Source organism: Gopherus evgoodei, chromosome 3, assembly GCF_007399415.2.
Source record: "Gopherus evgoodei ecotype Sinaloan lineage chromosome 3, rGopEvg1_v1.p, whole genome shotgun sequence".
NCBI classification, from domain to species: Eukaryota; Metazoa; Chordata; order Testudines; family Testudinidae; genus Gopherus; species Gopherus evgoodei.
Window position 1 is genome coordinate 59,181,649 of NC_044324.1, and position 25,316 is coordinate 59,206,964.

Consider the following 25,316-nt stretch of genomic DNA (forward strand, 5'->3'; position numbering starts at 1 on the left):
GGTGTCAAATTTGCAGATGAACTGAAGCTCAGCAGTTTCTCTTTGAAGTCTGGTCCTGAAATTTTTTGCTGCAGGATGGTCACCTTAAGGTCTGCTATAGTGTGGCCAGGGAGGTTGAAGTGTTCTCCTACAGTTTTTTGTATATTGCCATTCCTAATATCTGATCTGTGTCCATTTATCCTTTTCTGTAGCAACTGTCCAGTTTGGCCGATGTACATAGCAGAGGGGCATTGCTGGCATATGATGGTGTATATTACATTGGTGGACGTGCAGGTGAATGAACCGATGATGGTGTGGCTGATCTGGTTAGGTCCTGTGATGGTGTCACTGGTGTAGATATGTGGGCAGAATTGGCATCAAGGTTTGTTGCATGGATTGGTTCCTGAGCTAGAGTTATTATGGTGCGGTGTGCAGTTACTGGTGAGAATATGTTTCAGGTTGGCATGTTATCTGTGGGCGAGGACTGGCCTGCCACCCAAGGCCTGTGAAAGTGTGGGATCATTGTCCAGGATGGGTTGTAGATCCCTGATGATGCGTTGGAGGGGTATTAGCTGGGGACTGTATGTGATGGCCAGTGGAGTCCTGATGGTTTCTTTCTTGGGTTTGTCTTGCTGTAGGAGGCTTCTGGGTACACGTCTGGCTCTGTTGATCTGTTTCCTTATTTCCTCGTGCAGGTATTGTAGTTTTGAGAATGCTTGGTGGAGATTTTGTAGGTGTTGGTCTCTGTCTGAGGGGTTAGAGCAGATGCGGTTGTACCTCAGTCCTTGGCTGTACGCAATGGATCGTGTGCTGTGCCCAGGATGGAAGCTGGAGGCATGAAGGTAGGCATAGCGGTCGGTAGGTTTTCAGTATAGGGTGGTGTTAATGTGACCATCACTTATTTGCACCATGGTGTCTAGGAAGTGGACCTCCCGTGTAGATTGGTCCAGGCTGAGCTTGATGGTGAGGTGGAAGCTGTTGGGGTTTTCACACTTCAACTGCTAGAACAGGGCCTCATCCTCCCTGATTGAACTAATCTCATTATCTCTAGCTTGCTTGCATATATATATACCTGCCCCTGGAAATTTCCACTACATGCATCTGACGAAGTGGATATTCACCCACGAAAGCTCATGCTCCAAAATGTCTGTTAGTCTATAAGGTGCCACAGGATTCTTTACTGCTTTCACACTATTTTAGGTATAAATATAATGGAAGGATAGATTAAGTGATTATAAGTGATAGCAGACAAATAGTTACCTAAGAAATAAACAAAATTGCAATGTAAGTCTTATAAACTAGATAGGATTTGAATCAAGCAGTGTCTCACCCTGTTAGATAGTACAAACAGTCCATCAAGCTTCCATACATGGGCAAGGGTTCCTTCTTTCCTGCCTGTGACGCTCCCCGGTTCAGTCTTTGTTCCTAAGGTGTTTCCAGGTGTTGTGTTGTAGGGGAGTGAGGCCCTGTCATGCTGTCACTTCCCCCTTTCATATCTTCTTCCAACATATTGGAAAGATCTTTTGCTGTGACCCAAGTCAAATAGTCCCCATTGTGTAGTGCTATCTCTGAGAGGTTTCTGTTGTACCCAGTTCCTGGGGTAATCCTTGTGAGGGTATGTATCTCCTCAATTGGCTATCAACATTGTTTGGCCTTTTTATTGTTGTACCTGAAGGGCTGCTTGTGGGTGTTCCCAACCTCACAACATGTTTCAGTAGTACACGCATAGCAAAAATTTATAACTTCCTATACCATAATAGCACATACAACTTAACAGGATATAATGTTCAACATACAAAGACTTTAGAATGATACCTCACAAGGCATATGTTGTACAAAACATATCAATATCACCATAGTGAATATGGGATGCTGAGTGTGTCTTTAGGGCAAAGTGTCATAAGTACTACCTAGAAAGAAAGACCACAGGCACTGTTCAGTGACAAATGCTCTTGGCTAGATTTATTGCCCTCAAGGCACAGTCCCAATTCCCTGGATCTGTGGTTACACGTAGTCTAATACACGAGTCTCTAATGGCCAGGAGTGTCTTAGTTGATGAGGTACCCTGACTGAGACAAACAACTTACATACTACCGTATGTATTTCATGGCATCTGCTTGTTACCTCCCCTTGTATCTTGCTCCAGTTATCTTAGGCAAAATATCCCTATTCATCACTTCTGTCAAACCCTCTTATCTGGTGTTAAGTCAGGATGTACCTTTGTCAATCTTTTCAAGGGTGTTCAGACGCATACCCAGTATCTGTTACTACTTTGGCAAGCTTGTGTTCTAGGAACACTAGCAGTACCTTTGCCAACTTCATGTATCCGACAGTAAAACTTGTAAACATCTGCTTTAATGCATGGATGTAATATGATTCAAGCTTCAGATCTTATACCAGGCTCAGTGCTCCAGGATCTCCCTCTCTCTCCCCCCTTCAGGAGTATATAGAAGAATAGGATAGGTTAGAATAATCCATTTATGCAAGTGAGTGGGAAGATAGTGGTAGAACTGTAATAGATAGCCACACAAATTCTATTATGCCTTGTTATTTTTACATCAATTCAAAGGCCTATAGATGGAAACCTTGCTCAACCTCAAAATAAAGCAAAGTAATTTAAGCTGAGAAGTATTTTACAATGCAATGCAATGCAATTAACACAGACTGCTGTAAACTCTTTGCAACCTTGGGCCGTATATTTAAGCTCAATTTAAAGCCTACCAGTACTGTTTAAAAATACAAAAAAGCTTTAACATACCATCTGCAGTTATAAGAATCCCTTCACTACTAGCTGTACACCTGCTGCCATCATCAGTTGAGAACATATTTAACTTTTTTTAAAATCAGAAATAATAGTTTATCTACTGTCACTATAAATAACACCGACTATTACTACAATGTAAAGCAAGGTCAGAAAAAAAACCCACCTTCTTTCTTCTGTTTTTCCCCCTCCATTTTTTTGTTTGGGGAATTGGACTGTGCTTTGTGCTTACTTAGCTTGTACTCTTTCCTCTGCACATTCGGTTAGCACAGGAGTTCTCAGACTTCTGTACTGGTCACCCCTTTCACATAGCAAGCCTCTGAGTGTGACCCCCCCCTTATACATTAAAAACACTTTTTAATATATTTAGCACCATTATAAATGCTGGATGCAAAACAGGGTTTGGAGTGGAGGCTGGCAGCTCGTGACCCATCATGTAATAATCTCACGACCCCCTGAGGTGTCCCAACCCCCCAGTTTGAGAACCTCTGGGTTAGCAGCTGATCTACATGGGCAGGCACTTAAACCTAGTGTAGGTGAAGTAATTATTACTGTTATGACCTGCAAGATTGGGGTTTAGTCCGCTTTTCTCATTTTGTGTTTTTCTCACAGCAATGCGAGACCAAACATTTTAAAAACAGGAAATTGTAACTGTAAATTCACAAGTATTGGCAGGTGATCGATAACAAGTGTAACACCTGGGTAGAAGGGTGGACTCTAGATAATTAGCCATACCCAAATCTGATCATAACCCTGGTTCCAGGGCTCTGTTTATGATCCCAGAAAGAAACTGTAGAGACAACATAAAATAATCTCATCCTCAAACTAGATAAGAGATCGGCAACCTTTGGCACGCGGCAAGCCAGGGTAAGCCCCCTGGTGGGCTGGGCTGGTTTGTTTACCTGCCGCGACCGCAGATTCGGCCAATAGTGACTCCCACTGGCTGCGGTTTGCTGCTCCAGGCCAACGGGGGTGGCGGGAAGCAGCGGCCAGCACATCCCTTGGCCCATGCCACTTCCTGCAGCTCCCATTGGCCTGGAACATCGAACCGTGGCCAAAGGGAGCCATGATCGGCTGAACCTGTGGTCACAGCAGGTAAACAAACCAGCCTGGTCCACCAGGGGGCTTACTGTGTTTCATGACATCTGCTAGTTACCTGGAGGGCCGTGTGCCAAAGGTTACCGATCCCTGAACTAGATTGTGCCTCTCAGCCTTCAGTAGCTTCCTGGTCAGAATTTCTACCCACCCTAGGTATGTTCACTTCATAGTGCTCTGTTGTATTTCAAGGGGAATGTTCTCTATACCCCTAATTGATATAATCACCTGATTTTGCCTAGCTAGGTTAGTTGATTCCCAGCACCTGCCTGCTTGGGTCCTCTCCAGAACAGAGTTGGGTGCTCCCCAGTCCTCCTAGCCCTGTAAGGGGTAGACCCCACTATTACAACCTGCAGAAACTTTTAACGCATATTTTTCAACTAATTATATCTCATTCTATGCTGTCCTTTTAACATTCAGCTAGAATCAGTGGATTTCTAGGACAGCACAGCAAGTTCACTTTATTTTAAAGTGTTCAGAACTTTCGGTTGCTTTTGAAGCATTTTATATGCAAAGGTCTAGATTCACAAAGGTATTTAGGAGCTAAACTCTCATTGAAATCAATTGAAGATAGGCACCCAAATACCTTTGTGAATCTGCACCATAATGTTGTTGGATCTTATTTAATAATGAACAGAACAAATCACAGAAATAAAAATGCAGAAAACCCTGGTAAGTTATTGAGAACTACCAGACTTAAACTTGTTATATGTAGACTACCAAATCTTAGAGAGATGTCCTCTTATGGATCACTTCCTCACCCAGTCTGGTACCTAAAGCAAGCATACTTATATGTCTTCCTAGTGAAAACTATCTAGTGTTCAGTTAAATATTTGAGGAAAACTGGTTAAGGAATAAGTTTTGTGCTTGAAAATTACACAGTGGGTGAGTGAGGTGTTAAACAAACCAAGTGCAGAGTTAATGATATGCAGATAAATGAGGAGAGTTACAGGGAGAGGGACAGCAATGGGATGCAAGAGAAGGGGAAAGAGATGGAGAGGGGGAAAGGTCTGCAAAATGAATAACACTCTATACACACTGGTTTCCAATTTCTGCCTATGCAACTCTTGAGAGTGTGTTCTAGGCAAAACTGTTAGTGCTACCTACACTTAAGATTATCCAATACTTCATGTTATAAGCATCTGTTTTCAAATTCTGGTATCTTTGCCAAACTTCAACTGTTCAGGTTGAACTAAAGTGGTGTTGTTTCATTCTCAGACCATAATGTATCCTGTATGTTGTAGTGTATCAGAGGGGTAGCCGTGTTAGTCTGGATCTGTAAAAGCAGCAAAGAATCCTGTGGCACCTTATAGACTAACAGACGTTTTGGAGCATGAGCTTTTGTGGGTGAATACCCACTTCCTCAGATGCATGTAGTGGAAATATCCAGGGGCAGGTATCTCTAGCAAGCAAGCTAGAGATAATGAGGTCAGTTCAATCCGGGAGGCTGAGGTCCTGTTCTAGCAGTTGAGGTGTGAAAACCAAGAGAGGAGAAACTGGTTCTGTAGTTGGCAAGCCATTCACAGTCTTTGTTCAATCCTGAGCTGATGGTGTCAAATTTGCAGATGAACTGAAGCTCAGCAGTTTCTCTTTGAAGTCTGGTCCTGAAGTTTTTTTGCTGCAGGATGGCCACCTTAAGGTCTGCTATAGTGTGGCCAGGGAGGTTGAAGTGCTCTCCTACAGTTTTTTGTATATTGCCATTCCTAATGTCTGATTTGTGTCCATTTATCCTTTTCCGTAGAGACTGTCCACTTTGGCCGATGTACATAGCAGAGGGGCATTGCTGGTATATTACATTGGTGGATGTGCAGGTGAATGAACCAGTGATGGTGTGGCTGATCTGGTTAGGTCCTGTGATGGTGTCACTGGTGTAGATATGTGGGCAGAGTTGGCATCGAGGTTTGTTGCATGGATTGGTTCCTGAGCTAGAGTTATTATGGTGCGGTGTGCAGTTACTGGTGAAAATATGTTTCAGGTTGGCAGGTTGTCTGTGGGCAAGGACTGGCCTGCCACCCAAGGCCTGTGAAAGTGTGGGATCATTGTCCAGGATGGGTTGTAGATCCTTGATGATGCGTTGGAGGGGTTTTAGCTGGGGGCTGTATGTGATGGCCAGTGGAGTCCTGTTGGTTTCTTTCTTGGGTTTGTCTTGCAGTAGGAGGTTTCTGGGTACACGTCTGGCTCTGTTGATCTGTTTCCTTATTTCCTCGTGTGGGTATTGTAGTTTTGAGAATGCTTGATTGGAGATTTTGTAGGTGTTGGTCTCTGTCTGAGGGGTTAGAGCAGATGCGGTTGTACCTCAGTGCTTGGCTCTAGACAATGGATGGTGTGATGTGTCCGGGATGGAAGCTGGAGGCACGAAGGTAGGCATAGCGGTCGGTAGGTTTTCGATATAGGGTGGTGTTAATGTGACCATCACTTATTTGCACCATGGTGTCAAGAAAGTGGATCTCCTGTGTAGACTGAAACCTTACTTCTCTGTGCCTAATGTCATGTCTCTGTTCCATGTCATATTTACTTTTCCATACTGCGAATAGCACATACTAGTTAATGTTATGTACATAATAGATTGCAAGCTCCTGAGAAGCAGTGTTGCTTGATTCTTTCTGTAAAGCACTTTAGCCATATGTTGTGAATTTTATAATGATACTAATTTATATAGCCCACATGATCCTTAAAAATATAAGAAGTCCACAATTTAAATTCAAAACTTTTGTAAGAGGAAAAACAAGTCCTGATTTTGGTTTTGTTCACTCAAATTGCTATATTGAAAATGCTTTAGTTATAAGAAGTGGCATTTCTGTAGTGGAATAATAATTTTCTTCAGTATGCTTTGACTTGGAAGTAATGAAAATATGGGAAACTTTTCATAGTATCCCAACAAAGGTCTTGATTCAGCAAAGCATTTAATTACATGATTAATTTTCAGCATCAGTTGGACTACTCACATGCTTGGAGTTATGCATATGCTTATATAACACTGACAGACCCTGGTGTTGGCTGGGATTCAACCTGGGACCTCTGGAGCTAAATGCATGAGCCTTTACTGCATGGGCTAAAAGCCACATGGCTCTTAGCTAAGACTGTAGAGCAGACTTATTAATCTCTAAGTGGTCTCGGTGCCACTAGAGGGGACAGAACACCTCATCCAGAAACTATGTGGGTTACACTTAATGCTTTGCTGAATTAGGGCTCCAGAGAACATGTTCATACACTAAAATTATTATGTAACACTTGTAAAGGCCAAAGAAAATATCCAACTACTGGAGTTGGCACAGCAGGTTAGTAACAAAATTACAAATGTAATAATCAACTGCATTTAAGATCCATTTTGTAAATATATTCGAAGTAACTAAATTCTTTTTGGAGAAAGTTTGATTCACTTTGTCTGGCTCTCATATCAAAGGTACTGCTGTACTGCATAGAAAAAGAGAGTGTTCACTGTTGTAAAGCATTTCCCATAAATTGCTTGGAAATAAATATAATTAAAGGATTGTAACCACATCTACTAAATAGCAGTGGCCACTCTGTAATCACTTTTTCTCTATTCCATTTTTTAAGCCGCAAATAAATATTGTACTGTGATAGTTGTATCCTACTACGTCCACCACAAACGTTAGTTGTGCTTTAAAATTCCTCTTCTCTCTGAGTATTATTGTTATGGAACATTGTGATAACTAATTTAGCTAGGGTTTGCTATTGGCCACTCTGTTTTAAAGAGCTGTAAGCGTGTTTTAAAACTAATGTAAGATACACTTTTTTTCAAACTGATTTAGCATAATTCACTATCATTAAAAGATGCCATTTTGTACTTAAGATGAGAACTATTTCATTTTACTTTACTTGCATTTACTTGCTGGTTCACTAAAAGGCACTTGGTTTTCAAGCAAAATTTCCATTAAAAACCACAAGTAAATAAATAGTGTACACGAGTTAATGAAAACATAAGTTTTTCACTGACAAAAACATTCAGATTGCTTTCCCCCCATTGAGCTAAAATGCAATTGAGAAATACAGGTTCTCAAAGTAACTATGAGACCTTCCATACTGTAAGCCAGGAGATAGTAAAGGCAGGAAGGGAGCCACTAAAACAGTTTGGCTTTGGAGAACTGGCATTGTCCAGGGCCTTTTAAGGGAAGACAAAGCACTACTAGTATTAGTCATCCTCAAACCAATATACTACTTAATTACCAGCATGCATCCCTGTTAAATGAAGTACCAGCTCTGCCCATTACTTTGGGTATGTTCATTTATTAGGATTACTCTTCTGAGGGTGGGGGCTTCTGTACTTCTATCAATGTACTGCTTGTGTCACTTGTGTTCTTATACAGAGCTCTATTTCTCCCTGCTGTAAGTTCCCTCCCAATGCAGTGATCCTGCAGGACCTAGGTTTCCCCAGGGCTGGGTTCTTCCAGCCCCAGAATCTCTCTCTCACACACACACACACACCCGCCCACCACGTCTGAGAGGACCGGGTTAATCAGCACTCCCAAGCTGACCCCTCATATGTCCCTGGACTCAGCAGGCTGGGTCAAGCAGCACTTTCAATCTGCCACCTCATATGTCCCTGATTCAGCTTGTCTCTATCCCCACTTTCATGTTACAATTGTAACCCACTTGATGAGCAAACCCCAGAGGATTTGTGGGTGCTGCAGGGATCTTTTAGTTTAAGTACAAGGAGCATTGCTGCAGAATGAATGTGGAAACCAAAAAAACAAAACGAAATAAAACAAACACCACCATGAGGAGGAGGGAGAGAGAGAGAGAAACAACCCACTTAATCATGAAAGTTATTTATTGCCAGGTAATAACACTAGGGAGCCAAACAAACAAACCAGTTATAATATTAAATCTAACTTAAATTTGATTATAAAAGTCAGCTTTACAAAACTATAACTGATCACACAAGTCAGGGTCAGAAGGCTGTACCGAGAGAGAGAGCTGGGTTCTCACCACTCCATGAAGCTTGAATCAATCAGGGGTCCCAGGTGGTGGTGGTGGTAGCTGAGGGTCCAGAGTGCTGGAGACAGGCAGAGCCTGCAGCATGATCAGTCAGGAGAAGATGAAATTCCAGTGGAACTGATGCAGATGCTGGATCCAGGCATCAGAACACTTACTTGAGCATGGGTAGGAGTTTTTGTAGAGAAACAACAATGGTTCAAGGAAGAACTCTAGATTTGTTGGTGTGTAAACAAGGGAGTATACCAAAGTTGGTTTTGTTCAGGCTATACCATGGGAGCTGATCATTCCTCACCTTGGGTGGTGTTCCTTGGAGGGTTCTCACAATGCAATTAGGGAGCTTCTCTATTCTGGATACTAATAAAGGATTATTACTAGGTTTGGTCCAATAATTACTGAGCTGGGTGTGTGCAGGTGTGAGTTCATTAACTTCTGGAACAGAGATCCCCCATCATGCAGTGCTTCCCTGCTTTTCTGGTCCGAAAGTTCCATGCAGTTCTTGTCTTGGAATCTTTGTTCTCCATTCTATATGCTAATAGAGATGACTCCTTGTACCAACTTTGATGCAAATGAGGCTTGGGGAGTTTCCTAAATCCTGTCATCCTTATCCCAGGGGTTTATGTGTGTCTCCCACTGCCTTTTCATTGCTTTTTGTCAGTCTTTTTTCTGATGGAGATTTAGTTCTAGCAGAGGCTGGAGGTTGGGAAGTCTTTCATGAATCAGACTGGCTGAGAGTATTGTGCCTTGGTTCCCCAAGAACACGGAGCTGCTAGGTAACACATCTAATTAAGCATCAATATTTGCCATTATTGCTAAGCTTCATGGTATTCTATGAAAACATGCCAGTGTTATGGTGATGAAATCAGTATAAATGCTTAAATTATAGTGGAGTGTCAGCTCTGTTACCATTTAGAGTTAAGACCAGCTTTCTGTTTAAAAGTGGACTCTTCTAAGTGCTCTAAAATACTCTGATGAATCATAATTGAATTACCTCTGAGCCTGCTTAAGCTTGATGACCCATCCCTGTGCCAGCAAGTGTGATAAATCATCAGAGCCAATTAATTCCTCTTCTTGTGATGCACCATTCAACCAAGGTTCAGCCATTTCACAGGTGAGGGCCCAGCTATGTGATCCCATGGCAGGTATATAGGCTCCTAAAGTGAACTGTCTTTCTGGTTTACTTAATGTAGCTATGTGGTTGTGAATGCTCTAAATGCCTAGTAGTTTTAACAGACATCAGCTGTGCTAGCTAGTCTCTGCTCCTTCCTCACCTGGCTGCTAGACACTTATGTTGCAAGAATATTAGGCTTGCAAGGACAAGTCCTCAAAAGTTAGGAAATTCTAGAGTTAAGTTTGTTTGTGTATATGAAATAGCAATTTTTAGAGGTTTACAACTCAACCAAATCTGTGCGGACAACATAAGGCACCACTTTGACCCCAGATAAACCCCCATCCAAATTTCCAGTTTCTATTCCAAAGCCTGGAGGTAATAGAGCTCTTCAAATAAATGTTTAGGAAAATACTTAATGTTGGGAAAACTTTTTATTTCTCTCTCAGCTCCTTGTCAGAAATACCTGAACTGTCTTCACTGAAACTTCCAAAAGAATTCAACATGAAGCAGAGAGCAAAGATGGAAAATATAGGTCTGAAAGGTTAAATTATGACAAAGTTCCACTGAGAATAGGAGGTTAAAATGGAAAGTGTCAGGTATTCCTAACCGGAGGTATTGCTTCCAGCTCAGCCAATAATGTATCATTTTTAAAAATTGTATTAGAATTATATCTGTTGAAAACTGGTGACATATTTTACATGAAATTTTGTGTCTCAGATTTTGCTTTTCTATATAATTTGGAAAAAAAATATTACATTAAAATGTGAAACTTTTTATTGAATTTCAAAGGCACTCTTGCTCCAAATTTGCCTGTCAATTGAGGTTTGATCTCTGAAAGATAGTTTAATATGTTAATAATTCTGTACTTGTGTCAGCCTCAATCCTCTAAGGAGATACACACAAGTAAAAGGGTCTGCTTACTCAGAGCTTCCTGTAAAATTTATTTGAATGCGTAAAAACAGAAGAAGCCAGGGGATGGGGAGATAAACATTAAACTTTGATATTTATAATGCAAGGAACTATTCAGAAACTATGGGCCTGATCTTGTAACTGGACCCTTGACTCATAGACTCATAGACTCTAGGACTGGAAGGGACCTCGAGAGGTCATCGAGTCCAGTCCCCTGCCCTCATGGCAGGACCAAATACTGTCTAGACCATCCCTAATAGACATTTATCTAACCTACTCTTAAATATCTCCAGAGATGGAGATTCCACAACTTCCCTAGGCAATCTATTCCAGCGTTTAACTACCCTGACAGTTAGGAACTTTTTCCTAATGTCCAACCTAAATCTCCCTTGCTGCAGTTAAGCTCATTGCTTCTTGTTCTATCATTGGAGGCTAAGGTGAATAAGTTTTCTCCCTCCTCCTGATGACACCCTTTTAGATACCTGAAAACTGCTATCATGTCCCCTCTCAGTCTTCTCTTTTCCAAACTTGAGGTTTGAACTCTACTCGTGTGTGAACACATACAAAGAAAGCAGAATTTGAGACCTAAAATATTAATCTTTTAATGTTCCTGAATGTTGTTCTGAGGTGCAATATTAATATTACATTGAAGAGGACCTGCTTGTTTCAACAGATACATCATCTTTGACGATCTAATAAGATGGGCACAAAACCCGTTCTTGTAGTCCATGGTGGAGCTTGGGCAATACCAGATGAGTTTGCTGAAAGAAGCATCCTGGGAGTTAAAAACGCAGTTAAGAGTGGCTTTGCAGTGCTGGAAATGGGAGGAAGTTCAATGAAGGCTGTAGAAATTGCTGTGCGGGCCTTAGAAGATGATACTGTGTTTGATGCAGGTATTGTAGTAACTTTAAAAAAAAACCCTTAAATACTTTAAATCATCTTAGTTTTGATATGTCCACAATGTTCCCCCAAGAGGTTTCTCTATTTTGTGTTTATTTTTTATGCTGCTTCTTAAGTGGTGTTCATCTGCCCACCAAAGACTTTATTTACACACTTCCCATGGCGCTGATTCAGTGCTGGATGCTATGTTTCTTCTTCATGCTGTTCAATAATTGGCTATTTTTTTAAACAAGTATTTACTGTTGTGTGGGTGGTTGAGAGTCTATAGCTAAGGTTGCACTTTAGCAGATATCCTCTTGCTTTTTAGCAAGAGTAGTGAACAAAAAATCGAGGCTTTTTGGTGTTTCTTTTAATATTTAACAATTCAATTTCAAGGTTTAGTCTGTTAAATCAGAGCTCTTTAATAACATCAGTCCACAAAATAAGAAAAAATCCTATAGGTTAATAAATGTTTGCACAACTGCCATTACTGTGATGCTTCCCAGTGGTATGCAGGGTTGTGAGGCACCTGTCCTTAGCATGAGGGAGCCTTGTCTGTAGAGCCTTGCATGGATACAAAATTTATATCAAATCAGATATCTGCAGGGCTGTACCAGGAACCATGGGATGAAAGCAACAGCATGTCAGGCTGCCTCTAGCAGGAGCCAACACCCAGCTCAGGCAGCTCCTCCGACATGGTTGTACTGCCTACTGGAGGCGGCAACAGGCTCACCAGCAGCTGTCCCTGGTTATGCTAGAGTGTGCAAGCTACTCATATGCTCCCGGACAGGAGACATGGATTGTTGCATGGAAGGGGTTGCTATTTGGCAGTATGTGAGTCACTTTATTTGTTTATAGAGAAAGCAAGTATAAGTTCATTTAATGCACAAGAGAGATTCAAATTATAGCAAGCAGAAATATTGAAAACAAAGGGCTATCTAGAAAATAAAAGTGTAACTTGCATACTAGAGCCTAAACTTAACCACCAATGAATTGCCATGGTATATAGAGCAAAAGCTCACCCAAAATCCATCCAGCCAGGCTTGGCTGAGATCTTCTTTTCATGAGACAGGTCAAACTGTCTTTTTGCTTCCTCAGTGGAAAGACCCAGAGTTTGTCTCTGTCACTAAGTTATAGTCCAAAAGCCTTTGTCGTTCCTTGCAAACAGGGTAATATCTGCTTGTTTTCCTCTCTTGACTCTCCCCTAGAGACTTTGTAAATACTTGATTAGCATTTAGCTCAGACTGTAAACAGGTGTTCATTGTGAAGCATACAATACTCAGTTTGCATGTAGACTGATAAAAGAAACTTATTTTATCATCTTCTGGTGACCAGCCCCAAGTCACAGACCCTAAAAACATAATTTTCAGTATATATACCTAACTCCTCACATACTATCCATACATACATCTCACAGAGATTATGATGAGCAGTGTGACAGGCTTTCGTTAGAGATCTTACATAATACTCTTTGAACTAGTATACAAATACCCAATCTAGGGGATCTCTGTAACCCTTGTGCACCCCTCTGCAAGCTTGCACCCAGAGGTCCCTGGGTTTATAGGTGTCATGTTTCTAACTGCCGCAATTGAGTTACTCACAGTAGTAAATATGAGCACATATGTAAGTGTTTGCAGGATCAGGACTTAATTTTGTGTGCCTCCATTTTTTAGCTTAATTTTTTTTTTAGCTCAGCATCCAAAATCTTACACACTCACAAGAGCACTAAAGAACATTCTCTCCTGACTAGTTCATATAAAATGCCAACTGTTTCTCTTTGCGTTTAATACAACTTAAGGTGGAACAAATCATTTATGAAGTTTGATATGTATTTTCATTTTATTTTTTTCCTTTACTGTTCTGTACTGTGAAAATGCCCATTCTATTTGTGACATTGTTAAAGTGAAATTATTCAGTTGTCACTGTGGTGTCTCTAATAGCTGAATTCTGCTGTTCTACAAATAACAGGGATAAAAATATTCCCCTTCTTTTCTACTTGCCGGAAGGTATAGTAAGTAGAAATAGAATTTGACTTTATACAAGGAAGTTTAAAGTTGCCCTCTGGCAGATAGTTCCCCATTAGAAACTCTGTACCTTATTTCTTATCTCACATTTTTCAACCCAGTTGCTTAGATGGTTTTTTTTTTTTTTTTACTTCAGAGTGGCAGTAGGTAGGAAACACTGAAGAAATATTTCTTTCCGAGAAGTAGATGGGCACAGATGCAACTGAGGGTAGAATGTGACCCACCATCTCTTTCCAAAGTTGAACCAATTAAATTCCATAAGGAGATAAGCAACAAAATGCTAACAAAATGAAATGCACAACCACTATAAGAATAATGAAGCTCTATTCCACTGCTCACCTCTCTTTCCTTTCCTTATGTTAATTTTTTTATTGTGACATTCCCCTGGTGTTATCTGGACCTGTGATCTGCTAGGTCACTCCAACCCTTGACTCTGGGAGCCAGCCTGACCCTGCTCTGCTGTGAGAACCCCCATTCCTGGGCTGTTCACACACAGCCTTTGGCATGTAAGCTGCTCCTTGGATTGTGCAACCAAACGACACTAACCAATATCTCCAGTCCCAGACAAAGCCCTAGGAACCTCCGTCTTGCAGTGTCCAGTTATGCCTGATGGATGCTTCGAGCTTATATGAGTTTGTCAATTTAACAAAGAAATTGATATGTACCACGCTTGTTATCCCAAGGGGACTCTCTGGCATGCTTCAAACCAAACACACTGCTTCAGGTAGAATAAACAAACAAATTTATTAACCACAAAGATAGATTTTAAGTGATTAGAAGTCAAAGCACAACAAGTCAGATTTGGTCACGTGAAATAAAAGCAAAACACATTCTAAGCTGAGCTTAACACTTTCAGTGCCCTTACAAACTTAGATGCTTCCCACCACAGGCTGGCTGGTTGCTCTCCTTTGATCAGCGCTTCAGTTGCTTGCTAGTGGTGTCTGTAGATGGAGGTGGTAGAGAGAGGAAGAGCATGGCAAACATCTCTCTCTTTTATCATGTTCTTTCTTCCTCTTGGCTCTGTCCCCTCCCTTCAGAGTCAGGTGAGCATTACCTCATTGCAGTCCCAAACTGACCAAAGGAAGTGGGATGATTCACTCGAGAGTCCAACAGATCCTTTGTTGCTGCCTAGGCCAGTGTCATTTGTTCCTTTGAGCTGGGCTGTGTTTGTCCCATACATGCCCTGATGAGGCGTGAACTACCCCTGCTCTTGGAGAGTTTTGCCTGGCTTGCTTTAAGCCCATGAGGACACATTTTCAGCCTCATAACTATATACATGAAATTACAACCTATAACATTACAATAACAACAATCTCAGTACATCACGAGCCTTCTGAAGACACCTAACATGACAAACTTTGCATTAGATACTACACAATCATATTGATGAAAATGGGGGTGTAGGGTGTTCCCCCGAGGTACAGAGCATCACATTATAATTTCCTACTTCTACCTATTTTGCTTTCCCTCCATTCTTTGTTTCCTCCTTCCTCTCACTCCTATAAATTTTCCTCTCCTTTCACCATAGGCCTTAATCATAAGATCCAGATTGCTTGTATGGTAACTTGCAGCTACCTTTTTCCTTCCAATTCCCAGTCTTCCATCTCCACACCTCAGTTTCGCTTGTACTCTTTCTTTATCTTCCCCTTATGTTCTCTCTTTCAAACAAATATTAGGACAGGTCTTTTGTGGAGCTGATAGGGACTTCATGAGAGAGAGTGCCCAAATTTTGAGGTATTTTAAAGGTAGTTCAGTTTCAGGGAGGAAAGATAGCTTAATATCAGAGCCAGTGACGATTCATCAAATGAAATTCAGGAATGGAAAAAATGTCACACAAAATTTTCCTTTTTGAAGAGAACTCTTGGTCTGTCACATAGCATTTTAATTTCTGGGATCACATCTTTCCGTATTATTCATGTTATATTTCTTTCCCTTCCTGCCATTATCTTCCTGGTATTTCTATCTCTCCACATACCTTCCTTTATATTGTGAGACTTGTAACGAAATAACAATAGTTAGTGATAATTAATTTTTCTTCTTAAAGCCCCAGATCCTGGAGTTATGTTAGTATGTGAAAACCTTAGCTTCAGTTCTTTTAAAACAAAATTGTTTCTAGACATCATAGTGTTGGAGAAAAGCTTGGAAATGTAAACCTTAAAGGCTCAAAAACCAAAAGGTAGGTAAAACAAACTTCATGTTATGTGAAGACATTTTCATGATGAATTGGGGTCTGACTTCTGATTTGGAATGCTTAGGGTTGGCAGTACTGCCCATTCTTTACTCTACTTGCAGATTTTGTTCAGTCCTATCATTCTGTCTCATAGCTCTGCTGGTCTTTCCTTTCCCTGTTACCTTTCTTTCACGTTTTGGCTCCATTTCTGCTTTTCATCCCTTTGTTTTTTCCTTGTTTCCCTTCTGTAATTGTCTCCCTCCTCTCGTCAACTGCTCTCTTGTCATATCTCCTAAATGTGATCCAACTTTTTAAAAATTGTCTAAAAACAGTCATCTTGCCCCTCTGTCTCATCATAGTTAATTTAGCTTTGTAGAAAGTCCTGTTCTGAGCAGCTTGATTTCATATGGTGATGTTTTTACTCGGATGATATGGGGTAACCCTGATAAACACTTTAGCTGAGCCTAAGAGTTGAATTGCTGAAGATTTGGGATTCTCAGCAGGAGATCTTAGTGGAAGTGGTTAAGAGTTTTTTGTTTTTTGTAATGAGTTGCTCACTACAGTACTAATTAATGCAGATGCATAGGTTTACTTGGTACAGGAAGTCTTGTATAAAGCTGGTTTTCAATAAATTGATCTGAATCTGTTCGAGTGGGTTTTCATTGTTGTTGTCATAAACAGATAGTTAAGGGTTAATGTCTCTCTTATCTGTAAAGGGTTAAGAAGCTTAGTGAACCTGGCTGACACCTGACCAGAAGATCAATAGGAGGACAAGATACTTTCAAATCTTGGTTTGTTTGTGCTTTTTGTGTGGTGGTTGTTCGCTCTCGGGACTGAGAGGGACGGGACATCGATCCAGGCTCTCCAAATCTTTCTGAATCAGTCTCTCATGTTTCAAACTTGTAAGTAATTATCCAGGCAAGGCGTGTTAGTCTTATGTTTGTTTTCTCAACTTGTAAATGTTTCTTTTGCTGGAAGGATTTTTACCTCTGTTTGCTGTAACTTTGAACCTAAGGCTGGGGGGGTCCCTCTGGTCTATAGGAATCTGATTACCCTGTAAAGCATTTTCCATCCTGATTTTACAGAGATGATTTTTATCGTTCTTTCTTTAATTAAAAGCTTTCTGATTGATTTTTTTTCTTTGTTTCAAGATCCAAGGCGATTGGGTCTGGACTCACCAGGGATTTGTCGGGGGGATGGTTAATTCCTCCTTGTTTTAAGATCCAAGGGGTTTGGATCTGTGTTCACCAGGGATATGGTGAAGCCTCTCAAGGCAACCCAGGGAGGGGAAAGTTTTGGGGGGACAGAAAGTGCCCCAGACACTGAAATTCTGGGTAGTGGTAGTGTTACCAGATCTAAGCTAAGGTCCCCACATTTGTACCCTAAAGTTCAAAGTGGGGGAAAAAACCTTGACAAGTGTAGTGTGATTCGGGGTCTTAAATGTGCAGTAATGCGTGGATGCACAATTATTTGCTTAAAACGTGCACTGACGTTTTAAGAATATGTACACTGAATATTAAACACTTAAAATTACTAAAGCTGTTATCTAAAATCAGCACTTTTCTCTATTTCATACATTTACTTGAAACAAACATGCAGGAACTAATTTGATTAGTAGACATAAAACTTTAAGTAATTGATTGGCAACTGAGACCAGGTTTTGAAGATTATGCTGTCTTGACGTGCCCTATAAAATCAATAAGCTATTTCTTTTGTTGCTCTGTTAAACTACTGTTTCTTCTTTTATCACTTAGTTTACTTTGTGTATAGGAAATTGTCATTGGTGGAATGCGGTTGAGGTTAATACTGGAGGTTGGGGAAAAAAAGAAATGCCATATTATATCAAGGATTCTGCTCTTTAATAGAAAGCAATACAGAATCAACAGTATTACTGAGATTTAAAAACCTTTATTTGGTAGTTAATCAGCTTCTCAGTTGAGTAATTTCCTGTCAAGAGATCCAACTATATGCTTAAATATAAAAAGGAATGCTGAGAAACTCTATTAAGTGAATTAAAATAGGCTACAGTACTATTAACAGCAGTGTATCTTTGATGGTGACATTTGGGCACTGTAGAATTAGTACTCTAATTAGGGACAGTGTGATGCTTGCACAGTTTATTAGTTCATTTATTGGGCCTTCCAGATTTTTGTCACTTCTATGATCTTATATACATGCAGCTTCTCCTCTGGTTTGGTCTATAGGAGGGGTCGGCAACCTTTCAGAAGTGGTGTGCCGAGTCTTCATTTATTCACCCTAATTTAAGGTTTCACGTGCCGATAATACATTTAAACATTTTTAGAAGGTCTTTTTCTATGTCTATAATATATAACTAAACTATTGTTGTATGTAAAGTAAATAAGGTTTTAAAAATGTTTAAGAAGCTTAATTTAAAATTAAATTAAAATGCAGAACCCCCGAGACTGGTGGCCAGGACCCACACAGTGTGAGTGCCACTGAAAATCAGCTCGTGTGCCACCTTTGGCACACATGCCACAGGTTGCCTACCCTTGGTCTACAGGCTTCCATTGTCTCCTCAGATAGCTACTTGTCTCCATCTGAAGCATGAGCCTGAAGAGAGAGAACTAGCTTCCTGATCTCTGCTTGTTCAGAAGAACTGCTGCTGCTTCATCTGCAGGCTGTTAGCTGTAGTCAGAGGTCATATCCCCTCAGAAAGGATTCCCTTATTCAAGGAGAAGAATATTTACATGTGCACCTCTTGAATAATTATTGGTTTGTGTGCTAGGGTGTGAATTTAGGACCACATACAACTCAGTCTCCAGTGGATCTCCCACTGGTCTCAATGGGCAGTGTCAATGAGTGCCAGTTGCACAAATGGAAAGAGTGCTGCACAACCTTTTTGTACTAATTAAATTTCTAGGTGTATTTTCTTTATCATAATTCATTACTGGTTCAACATGTTAGAGTTGCTGCCAATATTACTTGGCAGGAAGGCATTCACTTTCACTACATCAGTGGTTCTCAAAATTTTGTACTGGTGATGCCTTTCAAACAGCAAGCCTCTGATTGTGACCCCCTTTATAAATTAAGAACACTTTTTATCTATTTAACACCATTATAAATGCTGGAAGCAAAGCGGGGTTAGGGGTAGAGGCTGACAGCTTGCGACCCCCCCATGTAATAACCTTGTGACCCCCTGAGGGGTCCTGACCCCCAGTTTAAGAACCCCTGTACTACATCTGTTTCTGTTTCCCCACCCTTTCTTTCTCTGTTTTTCTTCTTTTTCCTAATCTATCTGCTGAAAGCCCTGTCAATTATTTAATTGCCAAGTTAACGCAGTGTCAGTACTAGGATCTTTAGCATCCTAGTGAGATTTATGGGAAGCGAGGAATTTGACACCTCTGAGTCGTTATGTTAGTACAGAAGATCCCTTTAATGTTGCCCCTGCCACTTTCCCCATACTAATTTCCCCCCTACAGTTACTCACACTTTCTTGTCAACTGTTGGAAATGGGCCTTCCTGATTATCACTACAAAAGTTTTTTTTCTCCTGCTGATAATAGCCCACCTTAATTGATTATTCTCATTATACACCTCTATCCTGATATAACATGACCTGATATAACATGAATTTGGCTATAACGCAGTAAAACAGGGCTCTGGGGGGCGGGGCTGCGCACTCCGGGGGATCAAAGAAAGTTCGATATAACATGGTAAGAATTTTTGGCTCATGAGGACAGCATTATATCAAGGTAGAGGTGTAGTTAGTATGGCAACACCCATTTTTTCATGTCCTGTGTGTGTGTGTGTGTGTGTGTGTGTGTGTATATATGTGTGTGTGTGTATATATTATATATATAATTTCCTTCTGTATTTTCCACTGCATGCATCCGATGAAGTGGGTTTTAGCCCACAAAAGCTTATGCTCAGATAACTGTGTTAGTCTTTAAGGTGCCACAAGTACTCTTGTTCGTTTTTGCTGATACAGACTAACACGGCTACCACTCTGAAACCTTTACTTTTTATGTAATTCAAATGCTGCCTGACAGCATTCCTCAAATGGTGATCTGTTGAGAGCTAGCAACAGAGGACTGGTTCGAGGTAGGACACAGGGATTTGTGCCCCACATTGAAGCTATTTTACCCAAAAGTTTTTGATTCAAGAAACCAAGGAGGGGCCCCATTACCAAAACCAGCTGGTGCAATTGAGGGTCCAGGGAGCAGGATAGATGCAATATTTTCCCATCTTCAAAAATAAACTTTAAACAAGAAAACAAAACCACCAAAAAACACTCTCAAAGGTTTAATGCAGTGTGACACCGCTTGTGTAGGGAAATCCCCTGGCAGGCCGGGCTGGTTTGTTTACCTGCCTGTCTGCAGGTCTGGCCAATGGCAGCTCCCACTGGCCGCGGTTCGCTGCTCCAGGCCAATGGGAGCTACTGGAAGTGGTGCGGGCTGGGGGACTTACTTTCAGATATTGTGGCAATGGTCAGTTTTACAGGTATGATTTTAAGGGCTCTATGAACAAATGTTCCATGAAATTATTTTATTTTGTGATGGTGAATGTGGAGATTCAGCCTCTATTATGGATTAAACCTTGTGAAAAATTAAAACTGATCAAACATATAATGGAGGCCTCGTGAGCTAAATGAAAATAATATACTGGAAGAACTCAATCATGTGTTTGATTAAATTGGTTGCACTAAGGACACACATCACATTTGTTCAAACTCTGAGGTAACCACATTTATTACTCCAGCCAGGAAAATTCTCCTGGTATCCAGAGAGTGATATCTGCAGAAGTTATAATGCATAGTGATTTTAGAAGTTATAAAGTCAGCTAGTGAACCACCTGGATGGGTGCAGTCAAATGTGGCAGTAGAAAAATAAAGGATTCTCTGAGAATATACTTAGTTATAAAAGGAATTTGATAATGAGCATACTTTCAATGTCCAACTCTGGAAGAAATAAATAGAAGAAGTTGAAACTAAAACTTCAACCTTTTAGACATAATATATATCTCTAGATAAGGCACCTGATACTGTTCCTTATGGTACCTATGGTCCCAGAAAAAGTATTCCACAAGAAGAAGCAGACACATTAGAGGAACTGGATGACCAATTATGTTGCTGATGTCCTCATCTGGAGAAACCAGAGAGAGACATGATGACTTCAGTGAAGATGCTTTGAAATTTAAAAACCAGGTATCCCAGGTAGCACATTAGAGTTTAACTGTTTGAGAAATATTAACTCATATAAGACATTTAACAAAATGACACCAAAATAGAGGCTATTTGTGCATATGGCAATGCCTTAGAACAGAGTAAGCACCTTGGCAGGCTGGGCTGGTTTGTTTACCTGCTACGTCCACAAGTTCGGCTGATTGCAGCTCCCACTGGCCGCGGTTCGCCGCTCCAGGCACGTGACAAGGTATGTGCTGCCTGCTGCTTCCCACGGCCCCCAATGGCCTGGAGTAGCGAACCACAGCCAGTGGGAGCCGCGATTGGCCGAACCCATGGATGTGGCAGGTAAACCAACTGGCCCAGCCCACCAGGGTGCTTACCCTGGTGGGCTGCATGCCAAAGGTTGCTGATCCTGTCTGCCGAATACACAGGAAATGCAGATTTCTCAAAGTGATCTTTTCTAATTCCTGTCACAAGTGTCCATAGTTATTAGGCCATTTAAGAGCCAAATTTAAAACCTACGAGGTCAATTGAATCACATTTCAAGGGAAATCATTCATTTTAGTCACAAAATTACTTAGAAAAGCAGAGCGAGAATGTCTCTCTATGGTGGCTTTTAATTATTCCTGCAGTAATTCTTTACAGCTTACTCAAATACAGTTTGTTTAGTTTAGTTTGCTTAGTGATCTGTACCAACCTAATGTAACACCAATATTTAAAAAGGGCTCTAGAGGTGATCCCAGTAATTACAGACTGGTAAGTCTAACGTCAGTACCGGGCAAATTAGTTGAAACAATAGTAAAGAATAAAATTGTCCAGACACATAGAAGAACATAAATTGTTGGGCAAAAGTCAACATGGTTTCTGTAAAGGGAAATCATGATTACTCATCTATTAGAGTTCTTTGAAGGGATCAACAAACATGTGGACAAGGGGGGATCCAGTGGACATAGTATACTTAGATTTCTAGAAAGTCTTTGACAAGGTCCCTCACCAAAGACTCTTATGTAAATTAAGTTGTCATGGGATAAGAGGGACGATCCTTTCATGGATTGAGAACTGGTTAAAAGACAGGAAACAAAGGGTAGGAATAAATGGTAAATTCTCAGAATGGAGAGGGGTACTAGTGGTGTTCCCCAAGGGTCAGTCCTAGGACCAATCCTGTTCAACTTATTCATGAATGATCTGGAGAAAGGGGTAAACAGTGAGGTGGCAAAGTTTGGCAGATGATTCTAAACGGCTCAACATAGTTAAGACCAAAGCAGACTGTGAAGAACTTCAAAAAGATCTCACAAAACTAAGTGTTTGGGCAACAAAATGGCAAATGAAATTTAATGTGGATAAATGTAAAGTAATGCACACTGGAAAAAATAACCCCATCTATACATGCAATATGATGGGGGCTAATTTAGCTACAACTAATCAGGAAAGAGATCTTGGCGTCATCATGGATAGTTCTCTGAAGACGTCCACGCAATGTGCAGCGTCAGTCAAAAAAGCAAACAGGATGTTAGGAATTATTAAAAAAGGGATAGAGAATAAGACAGAGAGTATCTTATTGCCTTTATATAAATTCATGGTAAGCCCATATCTTGATTACTGCATACAGATGTGGTCTCCTCATCTCAAAAAAGATATACTGGCTTTAGAAAAGGTTCAGAGAAGGGCAACTAAAATGATTGGGGGTTTGGAATGGGTCCCATATGAGAAGAGATTAAAGAGGCTAGGCCTCTTCAGCTTGGAAAAGAGGATACTAAGGGGGGATATGACAGAAGTATATAAAGTCGTGAGCAGTGTGGAGAAGGTGAATAAGGAAAAGTTATTTACTTGATCCCATAATGTAAGAAGTAGGGGCCACCAAATAAAATTAATGGGCAGTGGGTTTAATACAAAGAAGTTCTTCTTCACACAATGCACAGTCAACCTGTGGAACTCCTTGCCTGAGGAGGTTGTGAAAGCTAGGACTATAACAGGGTTTAAAAGAGAACTAGATAAATTCATGGAGGTTAAGTCCATTAATGGCTATTAGCCAGGATGGGTAAGGATTGGTGTCCCTGGCCTCTGTTTGTCAGAGAGTGGAGTTGGACGGCAGGAGAGAGATCACTTGATGATTACCTGTTACATTTGCTCCCTCTGCAGCACCTTGCATTGGTCACTGTCAGTAGACAGGATACTGGGCTGGATGGACCTTTGGTCTGACCCAGTATATCCATTCTTATGTTCTTATGTATGTTAACCAATAATATAACATAGGTTACATAAAATGTGTCTGTTCTGTAAGTGAATGGAACAAACCTTCCAGTATATATACTCACAATTTTGAATTAAAAAGTCACTTTCCTCTGTAGTCACTTAAAACTAGCTATTTTGGTGAACATGCTTGACAGTAAAATAATTTGCTGGAATAGCTGTAAAATGGATCACAAAAGAGGCTAGAACACAGCTGGAGTGAGTTTGTTTGAATTCATTTAAAATTGTTTGCAGTATTCACCGAGTCTTAGAGGATGAGGATTTATTTGCATGACGCCACATCAACCTACAGAGTATTTAAAGTACTAAACCACAGGATTATAGAACCATGATAACAAAATTGATAAAAAGAAATTAACCTGTGAAACTCATTGCCCAAAAATATCAATGGGGCCAGGAGTTCTGAAGGTATCAAAACAGGACTGCTATGCGGAGAGTGGGTACAGCAGCCAGAAATCCTACAGGGAGCGTTAGGAAGGTTTGCCAGAATAGAAAGCTTTCCAGATGACTTTCTAAGCCCAGCCAGCCATTTTCAAACCTGTAGCTCTCTAGGAGGCTGTGAGGAAGACTGCATGGAGCCATAATATTGTAAACAAGTTAAGTAGATATTATTGGGGATGGAAAGGGAAAGAGGGGGCAAATATACAGTTAGATAGTTCAAGGCTCCTACTGGACCTCATGCAAAACTGTGAGTGGCTCTCACAGATTCTTTACATACTAGATTAATGAATTTAAGGAGTTTAATGTACAAATATTTAGCTGTGCACATATGTACATCTCAGCCACCCTTAGATGTATATTTTAGTTTCAGCTCTGTTGAATAGCAAGCTGTTATTTACATCAATGAAAGCAGGATCAAGGGCTGATCAGAAGAGGCCACAGGATTTCCCCTCCGTCCATTATGAGATCATTAAAAAATTGCTGAATTTTACTTGCTGAATCTTTCCACATCAAGTTCCCTTTCTGCAGAGAATACCACCTTAAAATTTTGGCTTGAAAAATAAAAATTTCAGCAAGTTTGAATAAAAAGAAGAGGTTCTAATGAACGGTTTTACAGCCTTAAATCTAGCTGTTTGTAGGAGATGCCTAGTAGAATGAACTGAGAAGAAAACAGTTATGAAGCAATGGTTTGTGGTAAGAAGAGAGTCTGAGAGTAAGTCTATTTGAAGCTGGGAGGTGTGAATCCCAGTTTGATGAGGCATACCCATGCTAGCTCTACTTGTGTTAAGGGGCTATTACTACAGTGTAGCTGTGGCAGTGCCCATGGTTGGAGGGGTTAGCCATCATGAGTATGTAGTCATCCAAGAGACCAGGCGTTTAGTTGGGTCAGCTAACCCTCTTGCTGGTCACAGTGCTTTAGCTACACTCTATTTTTAGTGCACTAGCTTGACCGGAGCTAGTGCAGGTATGTCTCCTAAAGATGGGAATTGCACCCTTCGTGTGAAGTTTAGACATACGCATTGTTATTCTATTCAAAAGTATATTATGTAGTTGACATTTCTTTCCATGGATAACTCTGTGCTGCAGGAAGCAGCAGAGATTCAAAGTAAAATAGAAATATTAAGAATCATTAATAACTGATTCACATCCAGGAACAATTTTTTCAGCTGACCTCCATTTGTACATATAAATCACTTGTGTACCCAACTTTTTTGCCTACTCTTCCTTGCAAATGGTAGAATCTAGAGACTTAAAATCTATTTATATACACACCAACAGGAAAATGTGGTCTCTGATATATCATTTCAAACCCCGAAATTACTGCATAATGCTCAGACATCTGACACATTGAAAAGTTTTTAAAAACTGCAATGAACCGAAGCAGGTCAGACACCTCTGAAATATTCAATTTACACACAAACAGGCAGACAGCCTTTAAACCAGAAGTGAAACCAATTGTAAACCTCTCCACTATGGTCCATAATAGCCTAATAAAAAAGTAGTACTATAGCAGAGCTGATAGTGGAGATAAGCTCCCATCTGTTCTGACAATAGATGTTATACAGCTCAATCTAATAAAGGATCCCATTTTTGTTTAGG

At 40.6% G+C, this 25,316-nt stretch overlaps 1 protein-coding gene across 1 annotated transcript in view; it reads left to right on the forward strand.

Annotated features, from left to right (window-relative positions):
- The first annotated feature begins 11,511 nt into the window (after positions 1 to 11,511).
- LOC115647475 (isoaspartyl peptidase/L-asparaginase-like) overlaps positions 11,512 to 25,316 on the forward strand; it is a 200,761-nt gene continuing 186,956 nt past the window's right edge. The window contains exon 1 of the mRNA XM_030554207.1: positions 11,512 to 11,704. Within this exon, the coding sequence (XP_030410067.1) occupies positions 11,512 to 11,704 (193 nt within the window). The remainder of the gene's footprint in view (positions 11,705 to 25,316) is intronic.